The sequence below is a fragment of the Petaurus breviceps genome, unplaced genomic scaffold (assembly GCF_028583685.1).
Source record: "Petaurus breviceps papuanus isolate PSGF00001 unplaced genomic scaffold, PetGlider_PUasm1.0 207, whole genome shotgun sequence".
In the NCBI taxonomy this organism is placed as follows: Eukaryota; Metazoa; Chordata; class Mammalia; order Diprotodontia; family Petauridae; genus Petaurus; species Petaurus breviceps.
Window position 1 is genome coordinate 21209228 of NW_027185850.1, and position 15055 is coordinate 21224282.

Sequence of the window (15055 nt, forward strand, 5' to 3'; positions counted from 1 at the left end):
GAAACATTCAGTTGAGGACAGGGCTTTGAGCCACAGGGCCAGGGGAAGCTGTCCCTTCTAGGAGGCATCACCACAAGACTTTGGGGCTGGGGGCTCTTGCTTGAGGTCATGGTTGCTGTGTGATGTTCACAGTCCCGTTTTCCTCCCCAGCCTTGATGCACCACAGCAATCATGTGGACAGCAGCCGCTGCTATCAGTGTGTCAAGTTCCTCGTGACCCTGGCGCAGAAGTGAGTGTGAACTGAGGCCTTTCTGGAGAGAACACTCCCAAGTTCCCTGTTTTGTCTTAGGGGGTGGGGCTGTTACTTTCCTTATCTTACACCAGAGGAAACCGAGTCTGACAGGGGTGAAGTGACTCCCTGAGGCCACTTTGTTCATCTTGTCTGCTGCTTTAAACAGACATTTTCAGGATCCAGGGAGATAGCTGGATGTGCAGTATCAACAGCATTGAGAAGGCTCTTTAGAAGATGTCATACAGAGAGGCAGCTTCAGGTCCTTCCCCTGATGGCTCCTAGCCCCTTCACCACCCCATCTTGGTGCCCCAGCAGAAAATGTTAGAGTGGGTACCTATCTGCACCGAGGGAGAGTCTCCTCCCTAGGAGTTCCAACAGACATCAGCGAGCTCAGATGCTGATAGACATCCTGTTATGCCAGCCACTTACTGACTTGGAAGACCACATCCTGATTGGGTTTGGTCTACACGTGCCTAGGCACCTTGGTCACCTTAACCCCTCACCCATGAAAGGCTCCCCAGAGGAGGGAAGAGGTGCAGGCCCCTGCATTGGGGGCAGAAACATTACGGCCTTCTAATGGGGTGCATGGGCTTGCTCTGCTTAGCGTGGCATGGTTTTTTCCTCTGGGTTTTCTTTTTGTGTTTGTGGTTTAAAGGCATAATTCTCTAGGAAGAGATGGATAGAAATAGTGATGATAGAAAAACCAGGGATCAGTTAAAATCTAAAAAGAGAAGTATCAAATGTTGTTTTAACAAACCAAAATTGGTGACTAGCGTTTTTTACTCATTTCGGTGCAAGTGTGGATCAGATTTGTATATGATACATTTACACAGCACTTGTTACAAAGTGTTTTACGTGTATTAATTCAACTGATTTTACAAAGATTCTGTGTTCTTCCCATTTCTCAGATTGGGGAACTGAGGGACAGAGAGAATGGCCTCGGTCAGAACCCCAGGCTTCTGACTCGGCATCTCTGGTGCCTTCTCCCCCTCCCTCTTCAGACTTTAGAGAGGCCACTATGTTTAACGTGGGCAGGAGATGGTAACCATTCACCCAGCATTGTCAGCAGTAGTGTCTGCATGGGGTGGTCACTGTCCAGGGCCGAAGGCTTACCCGGGCCTCAGCCGACCACTGTCTTATGTCCCCAGGTGCCCTGCCGCCAAGGAATACTTCAAGGAGAATTCCCACCACTGGAGCTGGGCTGTACAGTGGCTACAGAAGAAGGTACCCAGGCTGGGAGCGAGCTAGCAGGGCTGAGGCTGGGGGTCCCGGGTGTCATGTCCCTGGGGCCAGCCTGTGATGGAAGCAGAAGTGTCCCTGAAGGGGTAGAGAGGGGCGGACAGGCAGGCCCTTGTCTCGGGAGCCCCGTGGGTGCCCTCTGGCCTCCCAGAGAGCCATGGTGGTGTGCAGATGGTGGGATCAGGCCCTTCTGATTGGTACCTTTGTAATTTCATTTTGAATTTTCTAGATGTCTGAACATTATTGGGTCCCACAAAGTAATATATCTAATGAAACCTCAACTGGAAAAACCTTTCAGCGCACTATTTCTGCTCAGGTGGGTGCTGTGCTGACCCTGGTCACCTGGGGATGCCCGTCTTGCTGGGGGCCCTCTCTGCAGGAATGTCCTGCTGTATGAGCTAGCCTGCCCCCCTTGGGCTCCTCAGACAGCCCGGCAGCACGGTCTAGCCTCTGTCTCACCTTTCCCAGGAGCCTTCTCCGATCTCTGCAGCTGAAGCAGCCTCTCCTCTGCCCATTTCCTTAGAGACCTTTGCCCGGCTCCCACCTTGTTCCATGAATGTGCTGTCCCTTCTCACCTCCCTAGCCCCCAGGCGCAGGCTGGCCAGTGGGCCAGCCCTGGGAGATGGGGGATCTTTGCTTTGGCAGCGAGCACTCACCCTGCCCTGTCCCAAGTGGAAACCATTGGTTAAGATCCAGTGATTCCATTGGGGCACACGGGCTAAGGAGAGGCATCTTGTTAATTCATTGTTGGAATTCTCCTTTAGGACACTTTGGCTTATGCCACAGCTTTGCTGAATGAGAAGGATCAGTCAGGAAGCAGTAACGGGTCGGAAAGCAGTCCTGCTAATGAGAATGGAGAAAGACACCTCCAGCAGGTAAAGCCAGGCTCTTCCCAGGGAGATCACAGTGGGGTGGGGGCGGGGCTTGGCTGCAGGACTACACCCAGGATCACAGGGAGGCGGTGGGGGGCAGGGCACAGCGTGCAGCACCACACCCACAACGCCTCCCCGGAGTCACAGTGGGAACACCAGCGTGAAGTGGATGCACACATGCACATACACGCATGCACTCTCTACTTAGAGGCAGGCAGGGGAGATTACTTTTTTTTTTTTTTGCCTTTTGGAGGGCAATTGGGAGTTTAGTAACTTGCCCAAGGTTACACGGCTAGTTTTTTGGGGTTTTTTGTGGGTGTTAAGTGTCTGAGGCAGGAACCGAACTCAGATCCTCCTGACTCCGGGGCTGGCGCTTTACTCACTGCACCACCCAGCCGCCCTGTGGGGAGATCACTCTTGTGCTCAGAGAGCCACCGTTCTTTGGGGAGCGCCCACAGGACCGAAGAGAGGGGCAGCATGGCTTGGCAATGGCCAGTCGGCGCTCTGGAGGCCAGGAACAGGCTGAACAGGTTCCTGGACATGCCTGGGAAGCAGCTTGTCAGAAACAACAGGCAAAACCCATAGTGGGCTCCAGTGGATAGAAGACATATGTCAGGAGTTAGAGAGGGTCAGTCCAAATCCCAAAAGGGATTTCTTCAGGGCCTCAGTTTTCTTCACTTGTAAAAGGAGTCAGGTTAGGATTGATAACGCCCGACGTCACATCCCGTTCTTTATCTGTCACCTGTGGTCATTGGCCATGGCTAGTCTTATCTTGGGGAAACCAGAGCTCCTGAGTTCCTAGGAGTCTTTGTGATGGGGGAGACCCATCTTTCTTTATCCATTGAATCCATCATAAAGGTGGCGCCGTCACTTCTAGGCATTCTCCAAGACCTACCGGGAACCTTGATGGGTGGGAGCCTCCCTCCTGTGGAGCTCTGAGGCATTCCACCCAGGCTGAATAGGATTTCCATGAGAAGAGGTTGATGCTGCTAACACTTTCCCTTCTAGGATATTAAATGTGAAGTTACTCCTGTTAAAATGCTTGCTATGTGTCATAGCTTTGGTTTGTTTTTCATTTTGAAACCAGGCATGATTTCCTCTTTTTTAATCCCAAAATGCCCCAGTGTTTTCTGTGGCCAAATGAACGTGATTGGTTCAGGAGCCACAGAACATTGCACTGGAACCGGCTTTTGTCATTCTGTACTCTTGAGCAATCAGGATTGCTGCCATTTCTAGTGAAATGCTTTAAGGTTACAAAGCTCTCACCAAACAGGCATGTGGAGTAATAGTGCAGATATTACCGTCCCCATTTTGCAGATAAGAAAGCAAAGACCTGGTGAAGCTTGGCTTTGCCCGACAGGATCACACAGCCAGGTGTGCTGAGCCCCCCAGGACCACCAGAGCTCCCGGCATGCCGCCATGCTGGGCCAGAGCTGGGACAGACCTTAGCAATGCCAGGGTACTGATCCACTTGTTCTTCCAAAGAGGAAGCTGGGGATCAGCTTCAGATGGAAGGGAGAATTGTAGCTGAGTAGAAGTCTTTCCCTGCACTGCCCCCAGCTCCTGCCCCCTCGGAGGCTGGCGCTGGCCCTTGGGGGGAGACTGAGCCCCAGCATGACCATAGGATGCCGTTGGCAGTCGTGCTGGGAGAGACCTCAGAGCACTGACTAAAAGCGCTTTCCCAGGCACCTCTTAGACGGGTCTTTTTGTTTCCTTTTTTTCCTAAGGGCTCAGAGTCTCCCATGATGATTGGCGAGTCAAGGAGTGACCTGGACGACGTGGACCCTTAGAGGAAGGTCCCAGACTCACCACTGAGCCCGGTCCAGCCGCCTCCTCGATGCTTGGCCCCTTTCTGAAACCAGAATCTCGTCTTTGTGAAAGGCCTGGAAGTGGAACTTGGGTAGACTGAGGTGACTTTGGAGGATGGTGTACTCTTAACGAGAAGTCCCCTTCATCTGAGAGAAGGAAGACGTGAGCAGGGGAGACCCCAGAGCCAGATGCAGCCGCACCAAGGGCAGCCGGCCCCCCCGATGCCGACAGCAGTTTTTGTCAAGGTTTTATCAAATAAAGCTCATGGTCGAAATTTTCATTATGTGAACATAAATGAGTGTAGACACGTCGCTTTCTGTGACTCTGCCAGAGGAATCGCTCTGCCCTGGCCTTGATACCGAAGAGGAAAAGCAGAACGGGCAGCCTTGAGGGAGGGGGCACGCTCCCAAGTGACGGACAGATGTGATACAGACGCGCTTTTGCTTGTGATGTGGTAGCGCCCGGGTTACACAGAGCCTTGGTATTGAATATGTCTCCTTCCCCGTTTGTACAGAGCTCCCCCAGCCTGGGGGTCACGTGGAGGAGTCTCTTGGCTCTTCATGGTAATTTTCTAATGTCGTTCAGATTGTACAGAGCGATAAAAAAGACCCCGTTCTCCGATTCATACAGGGCTGCGCCATTGGATGCTGGGCGCTGAAAAAAACAAGCTGATTCGTTCAAAAAAAAAAGCAACTCCCCAAAAGGCACTTTAAGATTCAATTTTATTGACTCCATCAGATCCTCTTTTTTAACACCTGGAGACATATTGAATAAACTGTAGTTTAAATCAAGTGATCGCAATCATTCGCTTTGTCTTCAAACACAGAGTTGGAATCAGTTGTATGCAATGAGAAGCTTTTGAGTTGGGGGGAGGGGGAGAACCGCTGTTGTGTGGGTTTATAGCAATTTTACTATAAGGAAAAGATAGTACGATTTTTCTTGTTCCGTTTTCTTATGAGCAGACAGAACGGTTAGAAACGCAGCAGCCGGAGTGAGGCCCAAAGGCCATTCAGATGGTGATACACCCCTCCTGCCCTGTCCACCTTCAGTCCCCCGTTCCTTGATTTACACTTTCTGCCTTACTTTGGACCACATGAAGCACCATGCTAGGATCCCGAGCCTGAGGCAGGGAGGGCGTCGGGGCTCGTGTAGCCCCCGAGTGCCTTGTGGGGGGCGGACAGGCAGGCGTCTCACCGAGGGCCGACCTTGCCATGGGTTTTATCGATGGAGCTGTGTCGCTCCCTCAGGGGGACGGCGCTGGTGGGGAGCTTGCTGCCGCCTGTGTGATGGGGATGGCAGCACGGGTGACGAGTTGTCCGTTGTTCTCGAGGTCCCCAATGGGATGTTTGGAACCTAGTTTTCAGTGAAGGTGTAAGCTCTCTTCCTCCCCAGCCCCTGGGGTGCAGGGGTCACCCACCGCCTCACTGCTTCTGGCTGCTCTGGCAATGTGTGCTGGGATGGCCAACCTCGCTTTCTCAGGAGTGGAAGGGTCACTGCTGCGGCTCCCATTATTTCCTATGGAAACAACGCCTTCCTCGCACAGCCCACGGGCTGCCTTCACTGTCACCCAAGGCGGGATCGCACGACTCCCGTTTGCTGGTGCAGTCGATGGGGGTCGTTTTCACTCACATGAGTAAAGACTCAAATTTCCGGCTGCCGTAGCCACGAAACCTGCTGATGACTTTTTTTTTTTTTAATGTAACTCAACAAAAGTAGCTGTGACAGGCTTAGGTTGAAAGAGTTGTCATTTCTACTGCCAATTTTGTGGATGAAAACGTTTTTATAAATCTTTCAAAGCGGGCTGCCGTCAAGCAGGAATTGCACAACTCACTCTGCTGTGTACTCAGGACGTTCTCAATGAAGACAGAGCTTCGAGGACGTCTCCTCCTGTGTGCCGACCCCATGCTGGTGGTGACAGGCTTCCTGGAGCATCGGCCCCCCACAGCCAGACCCTCCGACCGCCTGAGGCGTGTGCAGGGCCCAGCGGGAGGGAGTCCTGCAAAGGGGTGGGGAAGGGTCTGCTAGTGGAGAATATGAATTCACTGTTGGTGTTAAGGCTGGCAGAATTCTCATGGCTTCTTGGAGCATAAAATAAAGTTTTTCAAAAAAGTAGAGTTGGGTCTGCCTGATGCTTCTGTATTTTTAATGGGAAGTGGGACCAAGCCCTGAGGCCTGAGAGGACAAGACCATGGGCCCAATTGCCGTCGGAGCTGGGAGTCAAATCTGTTTCCAAACAGGCATTTACCCAAGTCAGGCCGTTCATCTCTTGTCCACATGAGCCTCGCTTTCTGTTCCAGGGTCTTCAACATTCTCACCTCTTGTTCAACAGCCCCAGCTGGGACATTCTCCCCCAGGACATAAATCCAAGCCCTGTCCCTTGGAAATTGGTCTAACCACCCCCTCCCAAGCCTCATCAGTCCACGCCAACATCTTTCCTCTGAACTATAGCATTTGAATGAATTAATGAATCGTTTATTAAATAACATGCAAGGCTTAGGGGAGACATCTGGGGAAGATCTTAGTTACCTGTCAGATGGGGAGGTGCCATGGATCTCGGGGGCAACAACCAGAGTCATGCCCCTTTAATGCCAGCTGGGCGGTTCAAGAGCTTACATTCTACTGGGGCACAATCTGAACATCTTGAATGGAAAGTGTGGGCATAGGGACTGGGCTTCTTGATTTTCTCAGTGCAGGCAACTCGGGGGTGCAGAAACTCCCTCACTAGTGGGGGCTTTCCCTAGGGAAGGGCCTCAAGTAGACTGAAAACTGGTTTGAGGGACTGGGAGGGTCTACAAAGCAGAAGGGGATGGGGGTGATTGGGTGAGTTACTGAACTTGAATTTCCTCATTTGAAAATGGGAAAATAATATGGGGGGGGCAGTACATATGCATACATACACACATGTAGATATTTGCCAGTCTTCGGAGTGGTGTGGATATTATCTCGTTTTAGAGAAGAGGAAAAATGAGGTCAGGAGAGGGATTCACCAGCCAGTGACTATGCAGCTGTTAAGTGACTGGTAGAGCCAGAGTTCTGCATCTGACGGGATCCTAGGAGAAGGCTGGTCCTTGTAATAGTTAAGCAGCCCAGAGATACTCTGGAGCACCCGTCCCCAAGCCTAGCTTAGACTCTCTCACCCTCTGCAATAACCCACTTGGTCTCTATCCTCGTGTTGACTGACCGCTGTGGTTATTTGTAGGTCCTAGCATGTTATGACCCGGGTCAGTAAGGTCCAGTATCTGCTACCTGCAGGATCAAATGTAAACTGCTCTGTTGGCCTCTAACGTGCATTAATGACCCCTTGCTACCTCTCCGGTCTGTACTGACCTCTTCACACACTGTGATCCAGCAGCAGCAGCGTTCTAGCCTTCCTAGAAAACACCACTATTTCCTATCCCCACACCTTTGCTTTGGCTGTGACCAGTGCCCCAAGTGCTCTGCCCCTCTGCCTCTGCCTCCTAGTGTCCCTGGCTCCCTTCAGATCTCAGCTGACCTCTCCCCTGCAGGAGGAAGCTGCTGGCGCCTCCCCGTGTATCTGTGCCTAGTCATGTGGTGCTCCTCTCCTAGACTATGAACTCCTGGAGGTCAGGGAATGGTTTCTGCCTTCCTTTGTATTCTCAGCACTTAGCTCAGTATGTGGAACTCAGAAAGTGTGTTTTGACTGATTTTCACAAGAATCTAGCCTTTAAATTGAATCTTGGAATCCTGAAATACCAGAGCTGAGAGGCAACCCAAAGGTCATCTGCTCCAATACTCTCATTTTCCTTCAGGAAGAAGCTTAAGGTCAAGGAGTAGAATCAATTACTCCTCAATGCCCACAAGACTGGGGGCAGAGCTAGGGCTGGAACCGGGACTTCCTGGCTTTCAGTCCATTGCTCTTTCTGCCATCCCATCATGGTGCTCTGGATTGGATAATAATGGCCAGGGCTCAGCCAAATGACCTGAGACTTGAAGGCTTACCAGTGTTTCCTAATCACGATAGTGCCCAAACGTCCCTCAGTCCAGTGAAGTCGATGTTCCGTCATGTTCTGTACTTAAGTCTTCTCAACAGTCTGCTCCGATACGTCCCCAGCACCTTACCCTTTCCAGATAAAATCCAGTTTCTAAATGTAAAAGCCTGTTGGAGGAACTGGGGTGGGGGGAGAGAAAATACTAGGATAAGTGACTTAGGATCTAAAGACATAAATAATGCTAAAAAAAACAATGGGAAAAATCTAAGAAGAAGAATTAAGAAGTTGCTGTCCTCCCCAAAACTCTATCAATGATATGAAAGCACAACGTTTATCCAGTGAAAGATCACCTACTAAAGGCAAAGAAAGGAGAGAAAAAGAAGAGAAGCTGGTTTAGTATTAACATAAGTAACAACATTCAGTAACTTCTTAAACCACACTCCCCTCTACAGTCTAATGATCTGGCTTCCCTGGTGTTCCTCACACAAGACACTGCATGTCCTCCATGGCTGGAAGTAGCTCCCTCATCTTTACCTCCCGACTTGCCTGGCTTCCTTCTAGTTTTAGTCAAAACCTCATCCTCTGCCAGAAACCTGTCTGTCTTCCTTAAAGCTGGAACCTTCCTTTCTGGGTGTTCAGTAGTTGTGACTGAAGCGGTCAGCCCCCAGACTATGCCTCCATGGGGGTGGCTGCCCAGAGTCATGACTGGGGACCCTGCACAGGAAGCATGTCTATCCCCAAGGCTCTTGAGCTCAGGGTCCCAGGCTATCTGAGGGGAGATGGGAGTCAAGGTGATGGTGGCGGTGCTTTGGCTACCTCCTGTCTGTGCTGTAGGATGTCTGGATGCTTTGCCCAGGCTGGTTTGCCTGCCCTTGTTTTTACGTAATTGCACGTTGTCTCAACCGTTAGATTTTGACCCCTTGAGGGCAGGGACTGTAGTGTGCCTTTCTTTGTCTCCAAAGTGCCTAGTAAATAAGTGCTTAATAATGTTTCTTGACTTAACTTATACTTATGATCACAATTCACTGTGAGGTTGATATTCAAGCCTCATCAGAATGCAAAGCAGTTTTTGCAAGACAGTTAACAAAACTTTTTAAATTTTCATCTCAGCATTTAAAAAAAATTCCTCCTCAGCTGGAGAAGAGATGCCATCTCCAGCCGATCGTTCTCCCTATCATCCTTACTTTCTTTTCCCCTGCTTTCTGACCACCTATAAAACCTCCCACGTCCCCGTCCCCCCCCAGCCTCAGAAACCCCTGGCTTCATCCTTCCCTCTCACTTTTGCCCCATATCTCTCCTTCATTTCACTCCTTGAGAAAGCCGTCTGGAGGAGGCTCCTTCATTGGCTTCCTTCTCATTGTCTTAACGCTCTACAGTCTGGCTTCTGTCCGCATTGTTCCCCCCAGACTGTCCCTGGCCTCTTCTTAATCTTCATCCTTGACCACCAGCCCTCTTGATCTCTCTGATACTCTCTTCCCTCTAGGTTTTCCCAGCACCACTCTCTCCTGGTCCTCTCACTTGTATGACCCAGCCTCATCAGTCTTCTCTGCTGGATCCTCAAACGGCTCATGCCCACTCATAGTAGGGCTTCCCCAAGGCTCGGTTATGGACCCTCTTCTCTTTTCTCTCTGTGCTACTTCATGTGGTGACTGATTCTATCAAAAGACCCGGTGGAGTTTTAAGCTGTTAAAACTGAAAACTCCACTCAGATGCCCCAGCGTTGCCTTTTCATCCGGTGTCTCTGCTTTGGAGCAGGCCGGGTCCCATTTCTGGGACAGGTGCACTCTCTCCTCACTTTTCTGCCTCTTCAAATATATGGGTTCAATGGATATTTTTTTGCCCCTGTCTCACAGATGAGGGAACTGAGACACAGAGAGGTTCAGAGACCGGCCCACAGTCATAGTAGTGGGATTCTAATCCAAGTCTTTGTCTTCAAGTTCAACCTGCTCTCCATCACATTGGTTCCCTTAAAATAAGGATGCTGAGGCTCAGGTCACATCAGAAGAGAGGGGATTCCAGGCTCTTTGACTTCAGAGGGAGTCCTCATTCTATACCTTAGTGTCTTCTACTCCAGCCCAATCCCTGCATTCCATTGTATCAGCAATGCCATATTCACAATGCCTATAGAGATTACAAATATGCTGATATAATTATCCATCACAAAATACGTCATGCTTGCCATATGGGGAAATAAACTAGAAAATTTATTATTAAGATACCAAAAGACTGAGTCCCAAAACCAGAAAGTGAAAGCCATCAGAGTAGTTATGATATTGGCACAGATAGATAAAGTAGAAAGCACCCACATTTTCAAGCCTTTAAAACAGAACAGGCTACCTCAGGCAAAGGTCCTCCTCTCCCCACGCACAGCAACCACCCAGCATCCTGGAAGCACGCTCCCAGCAGCTCCGGCCCCTGGCAGTGCTCAGCAGGAGTCCTTAGCAGAAAGTCCTTAGCAGTCCTAACTCAAAAAGGGCTTCGCGCTGCCGCTGCCTCTGCTGCTGCTGCCGCCGCCGTCCGCCGTTACAACCACCGCCAGCCACCGCAGGAACGCTAACTTGGCTTTCGCTTTCTCTTGCTCCGCCCCTTCCTGCTACGTCAGCACGTCCAATGGGGCATGGAAGATCTTTAAATCCCATAACCCTTACATCCATGCAGGTGATGTTCAGTTGTGTTCCCAGGCTCTCCATGACCCCATTTGGGGTTTTCCTGGCAGAGACAAGGGAGTGGTTCACCATTTCCTTCCCCAACTTATTTTACAAATGAGGAAACTTAGGCAAGCAAGGTGACGTGACTTGTTCAGGGTCACCCAGCTAGTAAGTATCTGAAGCTGGATTCAAACTTATGAAGATGAGTCTTCCTGACTCCAGGCATAGCAATCTGTGTACTATGGCACCCCTAGCTGCCCCTAAGATTCCACAAGATCTTAGATTTAAAGCTGGAAGGACTCCCAGAGGAAACTGAGACACAGAACAGTTCAGGGCCTTGCCCAGGGTTACAAAGGTATTGTCTTAGGCAGGATTTGAAGCCAGATCTTCCTAACCCCAAGTGCAGTGTCCTGTCTACTGCTCTGGAAACTGACCCAGAGAGAAAGGACTTTCCAAAGATCATGAGAAGCATAACAAATGTATATTTCATCCATCCATCCATCCATCCAATGATCTGTCCATCCATCTAATGATCCATCCATCCATCCATCCATCCATCCAATGATCTGTCCATCCATCCATCTAATGATCTGTCCATCCATCCATCCATTCACTGCAGCAGCTCTCAGAAGAAATACTTTGTAAACTGCAAAATGTTATGAATAGACTATAAGCTCCCTGAAGGCAGGGATTGTTTTTGTTATTAATTATTGTTGTTTGTAATTGTGTTTGTGTCCCTAGCACCTTGCACTTAAATACTTAATTGGCTGGTCCATTGCTGGAAATCAGATCTTTGACTGTTCTTTGACAGGCACAGCCCTTCTCTCAACACCCCCCTCCCCACCCCCACCCCACCTCTCCCCTCTCTAGACGCATGGTCCCCATCATTCACAGACCACTTGTCATATTAAAAGTCTTTATTTTTTAAAATTCACTCTATAATAAAACAGACTACAAAACCCAGAATAAATACTTTCAAAGTACAAAAGTCAAATGCTAATTCTAGAAAAGTTTAATCTTTGTGTAAAAAAAAACCCAAACCTACCTCCAGCAAAGCCCTAGGGAGAGCTGATTCCAGAAATCTCTGGGAGTTGGGGAGCAGGGTTGGCAGCCTCCAGCATGACTGCCAACAGTGAATGGTGATAGCCTGGGGCCCCTCGGAACAAAGCTGGCCTCCCATGAGGAAGGAATTAGGGGGACTGGGGTTGGGCAGCTGTGACCCGTTCTAAAAGAGCTGTTATTTTGCAAGAAATCTTTCCAAACCAGCCATAGTCAAGTAAGGAATCACAGACTTGGCTGCCTTCTGTTGGATTCTAGAGTCCTTGGTGAAGGCAGGATGAAAGACTGAGTCACTGTCCATGGGACTCTCAGGCAAGGGCCTGGATGGGTCAGTTAAGTCAGGATGCAGTAAGACCACTTTCCTGGGACTTACACTGTCCAGAATCCAGGAAGCTGCTGTAGGTGGCTCTGCCAGCCTCTCTTGGAGGGGAGTGAGGAAGAGAAGGGTCTGGCCAGGCCCACCACTGTGGCGTGACCCAAGTTCCTGCAGCCTCAACTATGGGCAGGACTTTTCTGTCCAGGCACTATCTTCCTTTTGTGGTCCAGCTGTGTAGGACTCTTCTTGGGGAAACTCCCAAGTTGTCCCAGGGAACAAAGGCTGGTCTCCTGTAGCAGACACCTAGAAAAGCTTCACTACCTCCACGGCCTTTGGAGAAAGGCCACTTTACCTTCTTTCTGACCCCTGCTGGCCCACTGAACCCTCCTTCCACCCCTGGTGCAGGGCCCCAGCACCTCACATCTAGACTGCCTCAACAGCTGCTGATGGGTCTTCCTGACTCCCATCTCCCCCCACCAGGCCATTTTCCACTTAGCTGACCAGGACAGCTGAAAGCCCAGGCCTGACCATGTCAGCTCTTTTTAACATCAACTCTGGGGGCTCTCTTTCACCTCCAGGGGCAGATTTTAAAGCCCTTTCTGACCTGGTGCCTCCCTCCCTTTCCAATCTTCCTATGCCTTACCTGTCCTCTACATAATCTGTGCTCCAAGGACCCTGGTCTGCCTCCTTATTTCTCCAAAGAGAACTGGACTTGGAATTCAGCTTTGTCACTGGCTGTCCACCATGCTGGAAATTCTCCTTCCAAGCTCCATCCTGGCTTCCTTGGCACCTTCCAGTGTCAGCTGAAGGCTTATCTTCAAGTCTCCCTCAATGCTAGAACCTTCCCTCTGGTGATTATCTCCAATCTAATCTGCCTAGAGCTTGTTTGCACAGTGTGGGCATGCTCCCCAATCTCCCCAATGGGCTGTGAACTCCTTGAGAGCAGGGACTTTTTGCCTTTGCCCAGCCTACTATGTGCATAGCATAACACATAGTAGGCACTTAACTGCTTTTTGATTGACTTTCTGTAAGAATGTTTTTAAATGTATAAAAATGCACAGGATTATAAAGGAAACCAAATGTTAGTGTAAATAAGATGCAATTTTTTTTCCAACCCAAGTCCATGGGCTCCTTGAATCTATCCATGTTAAGTCCCCCCCCCCCTTCAGATGACCATAAATCTAAAGGGGGAGGGGCCTCAGGGACCATCTACACCTCGTCCAACATCTTTTTTTTTTCCAGAAGTAGCTGTGTCCCAGGGACTGAAAGGGATTTGCCCAAAGTCCCCCAGTTAGTGAGGGAGCCCCCAGTTCCCATTGCCTGTGCTCTTTTCACTCTGGCTCACTGCCATCCAAAGGGGGTGTGGTGGGGAAAAGGGGGAAGTCTGAAACCAAAGTTCCCTAGAACCAGAAAGGCTGGTGACAGCTATTTATGATAATCAGTGCTTGGATCCACTTTAATCTCTACAGACTATCTCTACAGATGTCTGGGTCGGGTCTGCAAATCTAGACGACCTTAGCCTGGGTGTCAGCTGGGCATGATAAAGCAGGGAAGTGTTTGTTTGTTCTGGCGGCTGGCTCCTAAATACAGCTTCAGGGGAGTTGATGCAGATTTCAGAGGTAGACACGGGCTGAGAAGCCCTGAGGGTCTCAGGGAAGTCACCAGGCCTGGATGGCCAAACTGGGACCCAGAGAGTTGGTGCGAGTCCAAGGAGGGAGACACTGAGAGGCCATATGGCTTCCTTCCCATATTCCCCTGCCCTGGGGATCTCCTACTCCCCATGTCAAAATCATGGAATGTCAGGGGTGGAATGGAACCCCCCTGGATTCATGGGGAGAACCACCCCCTTCTTTTACAGGATAAAAGAAGGCATTCATAGGTACTGTATGTTCCAGCATTCTTCCTTCTAAGCCCCCACCCCGCCCCAATTCTGACATTCCCTGTTTTAGGTCCCCTCCCAGCTCTGACATCCCCTGTTCTAGGTCCCCTCCCAGCTCTGACACTCTGTGATTCCTAGATGAGGTATGTTTCTGTTATCTCCCCTTTATGGTCTAGCACTTCTCCCTTTGGCTTGTGTCCTGGTTCTGAGAGGAAGAGATCTACGGGCAGCTCACTGAGGTGGTCCATGGGAGGGGTTTCAGGAGTCCCTGCCACCTCTGAGAGATTGCCATTTTAAGGGGAGGGCAGTATGCAAACAGCTTCTTATGCAGGAAGAAACAAGCCACTAGTGAAGGAAAGGGTAGAAGGAGGGAATATAGATAGGGCATGCTCCAGGGTCTTCCCAGTCCCCCTGGAATCGCCAGAACCCAGGACTTCACACAAGGCTGCCTGCTCAGCGCATGAGCCCTGGGGGTGGGGTGGGGGATGCCCCTCCTTTGAGGAGGGTCGAAGGAGGCCAGAGCCCTAGCCCAGCACCAAGGCACTAATCAGAGGAGGGCAGAGGAATCAAGTGGAAATCCGGAAGGGGAAAAGGGTCCCAGTGACACCCTATGGGCGAGACCCAACACACAGCACAGAAGAGCCTTCTTCCCTCCCCTCTGCCACAAATCCTGCCAGGAAGCTGTCACTGGGAATCCTGCTGGTCCCTGGGCAGCTGTCTGTTCTTGCAGCAGATGACGATGGCGGCTGCCTGGTGCCCTCCTTGGCTGCTGGCATGGCTCTGAACCAGGCAGGTGTTGTCCACGGGGTAGGCACCCAGTGTGTTTGGGCCGGGGGAGTAGGCGCTGCATCCCGTCAGCGTCCAGCCTTCTTCACAGGCCACCATCACCTGTCAGGGAGAGCAGCGAACTGTGGGAAATGCAGCCAGGGAACCATTGCACTATGAGCATTAACTGAAGACAGCAATAGAGTCCAGGTGGGAAGGGGGGAGGGGGAGAGAAAGAGGAAGAGAGAGAGAGAGAGAGAGAGAGAGAGAGAGAGAGAGAGAGAGA

At 50.6% G+C, this 15055-nt stretch overlaps 2 protein-coding genes across 3 annotated transcripts in view; one reads left to right on the forward strand and one right to left on the reverse strand.

Annotated features, from left to right (window-relative positions):
- Positions 1-6264, forward strand: part of LOC138164941 (ubiquitin carboxyl-terminal hydrolase 24) — a 151523-nt gene extending 145259 nt beyond the window's left edge. The window contains exons 64-68 of the mRNA XM_069092923.1: positions 151-229; positions 1381-1456; positions 1701-1787; positions 2236-2346; positions 4071-6264. Coding sequence (XP_068949024.1) covers positions 151-229; positions 1381-1456; positions 1701-1787; positions 2236-2346; positions 4071-4133 — 416 coding nt within the window. The 3' untranslated portion in view covers positions 4134-6264. The remainder of the gene's footprint in view (positions 1-150; positions 230-1380; positions 1457-1700; positions 1788-2235; positions 2347-4070) is intronic.
- Positions 6265-11649: 5385 nt separating this feature from the next.
- LOC138164942 (proprotein convertase subtilisin/kexin type 9-like) overlaps positions 11650-15055 on the reverse strand; it is a 31096-nt gene continuing 27690 nt past the window's right edge. Inside the window, exons 12-13 of one of the 2 annotated variants that reach the window (XR_011169237.1) lie at positions 14626-14892; positions 11650-13656 (exon numbers count right to left, since the gene is read on the reverse strand). Coding sequence is in view for 1 of the 2 variants with exons in the window: in XM_069092924.1 (XP_068949025.1) it covers positions 14689-14892 (204 nt within the window). In the remaining variant the exon portion in view is untranslated. Of the gene's footprint in view, positions 14893-15055 lie in introns of both variants that reach the window. The other variant, XM_069092924.1, reaches the window with a different exon arrangement.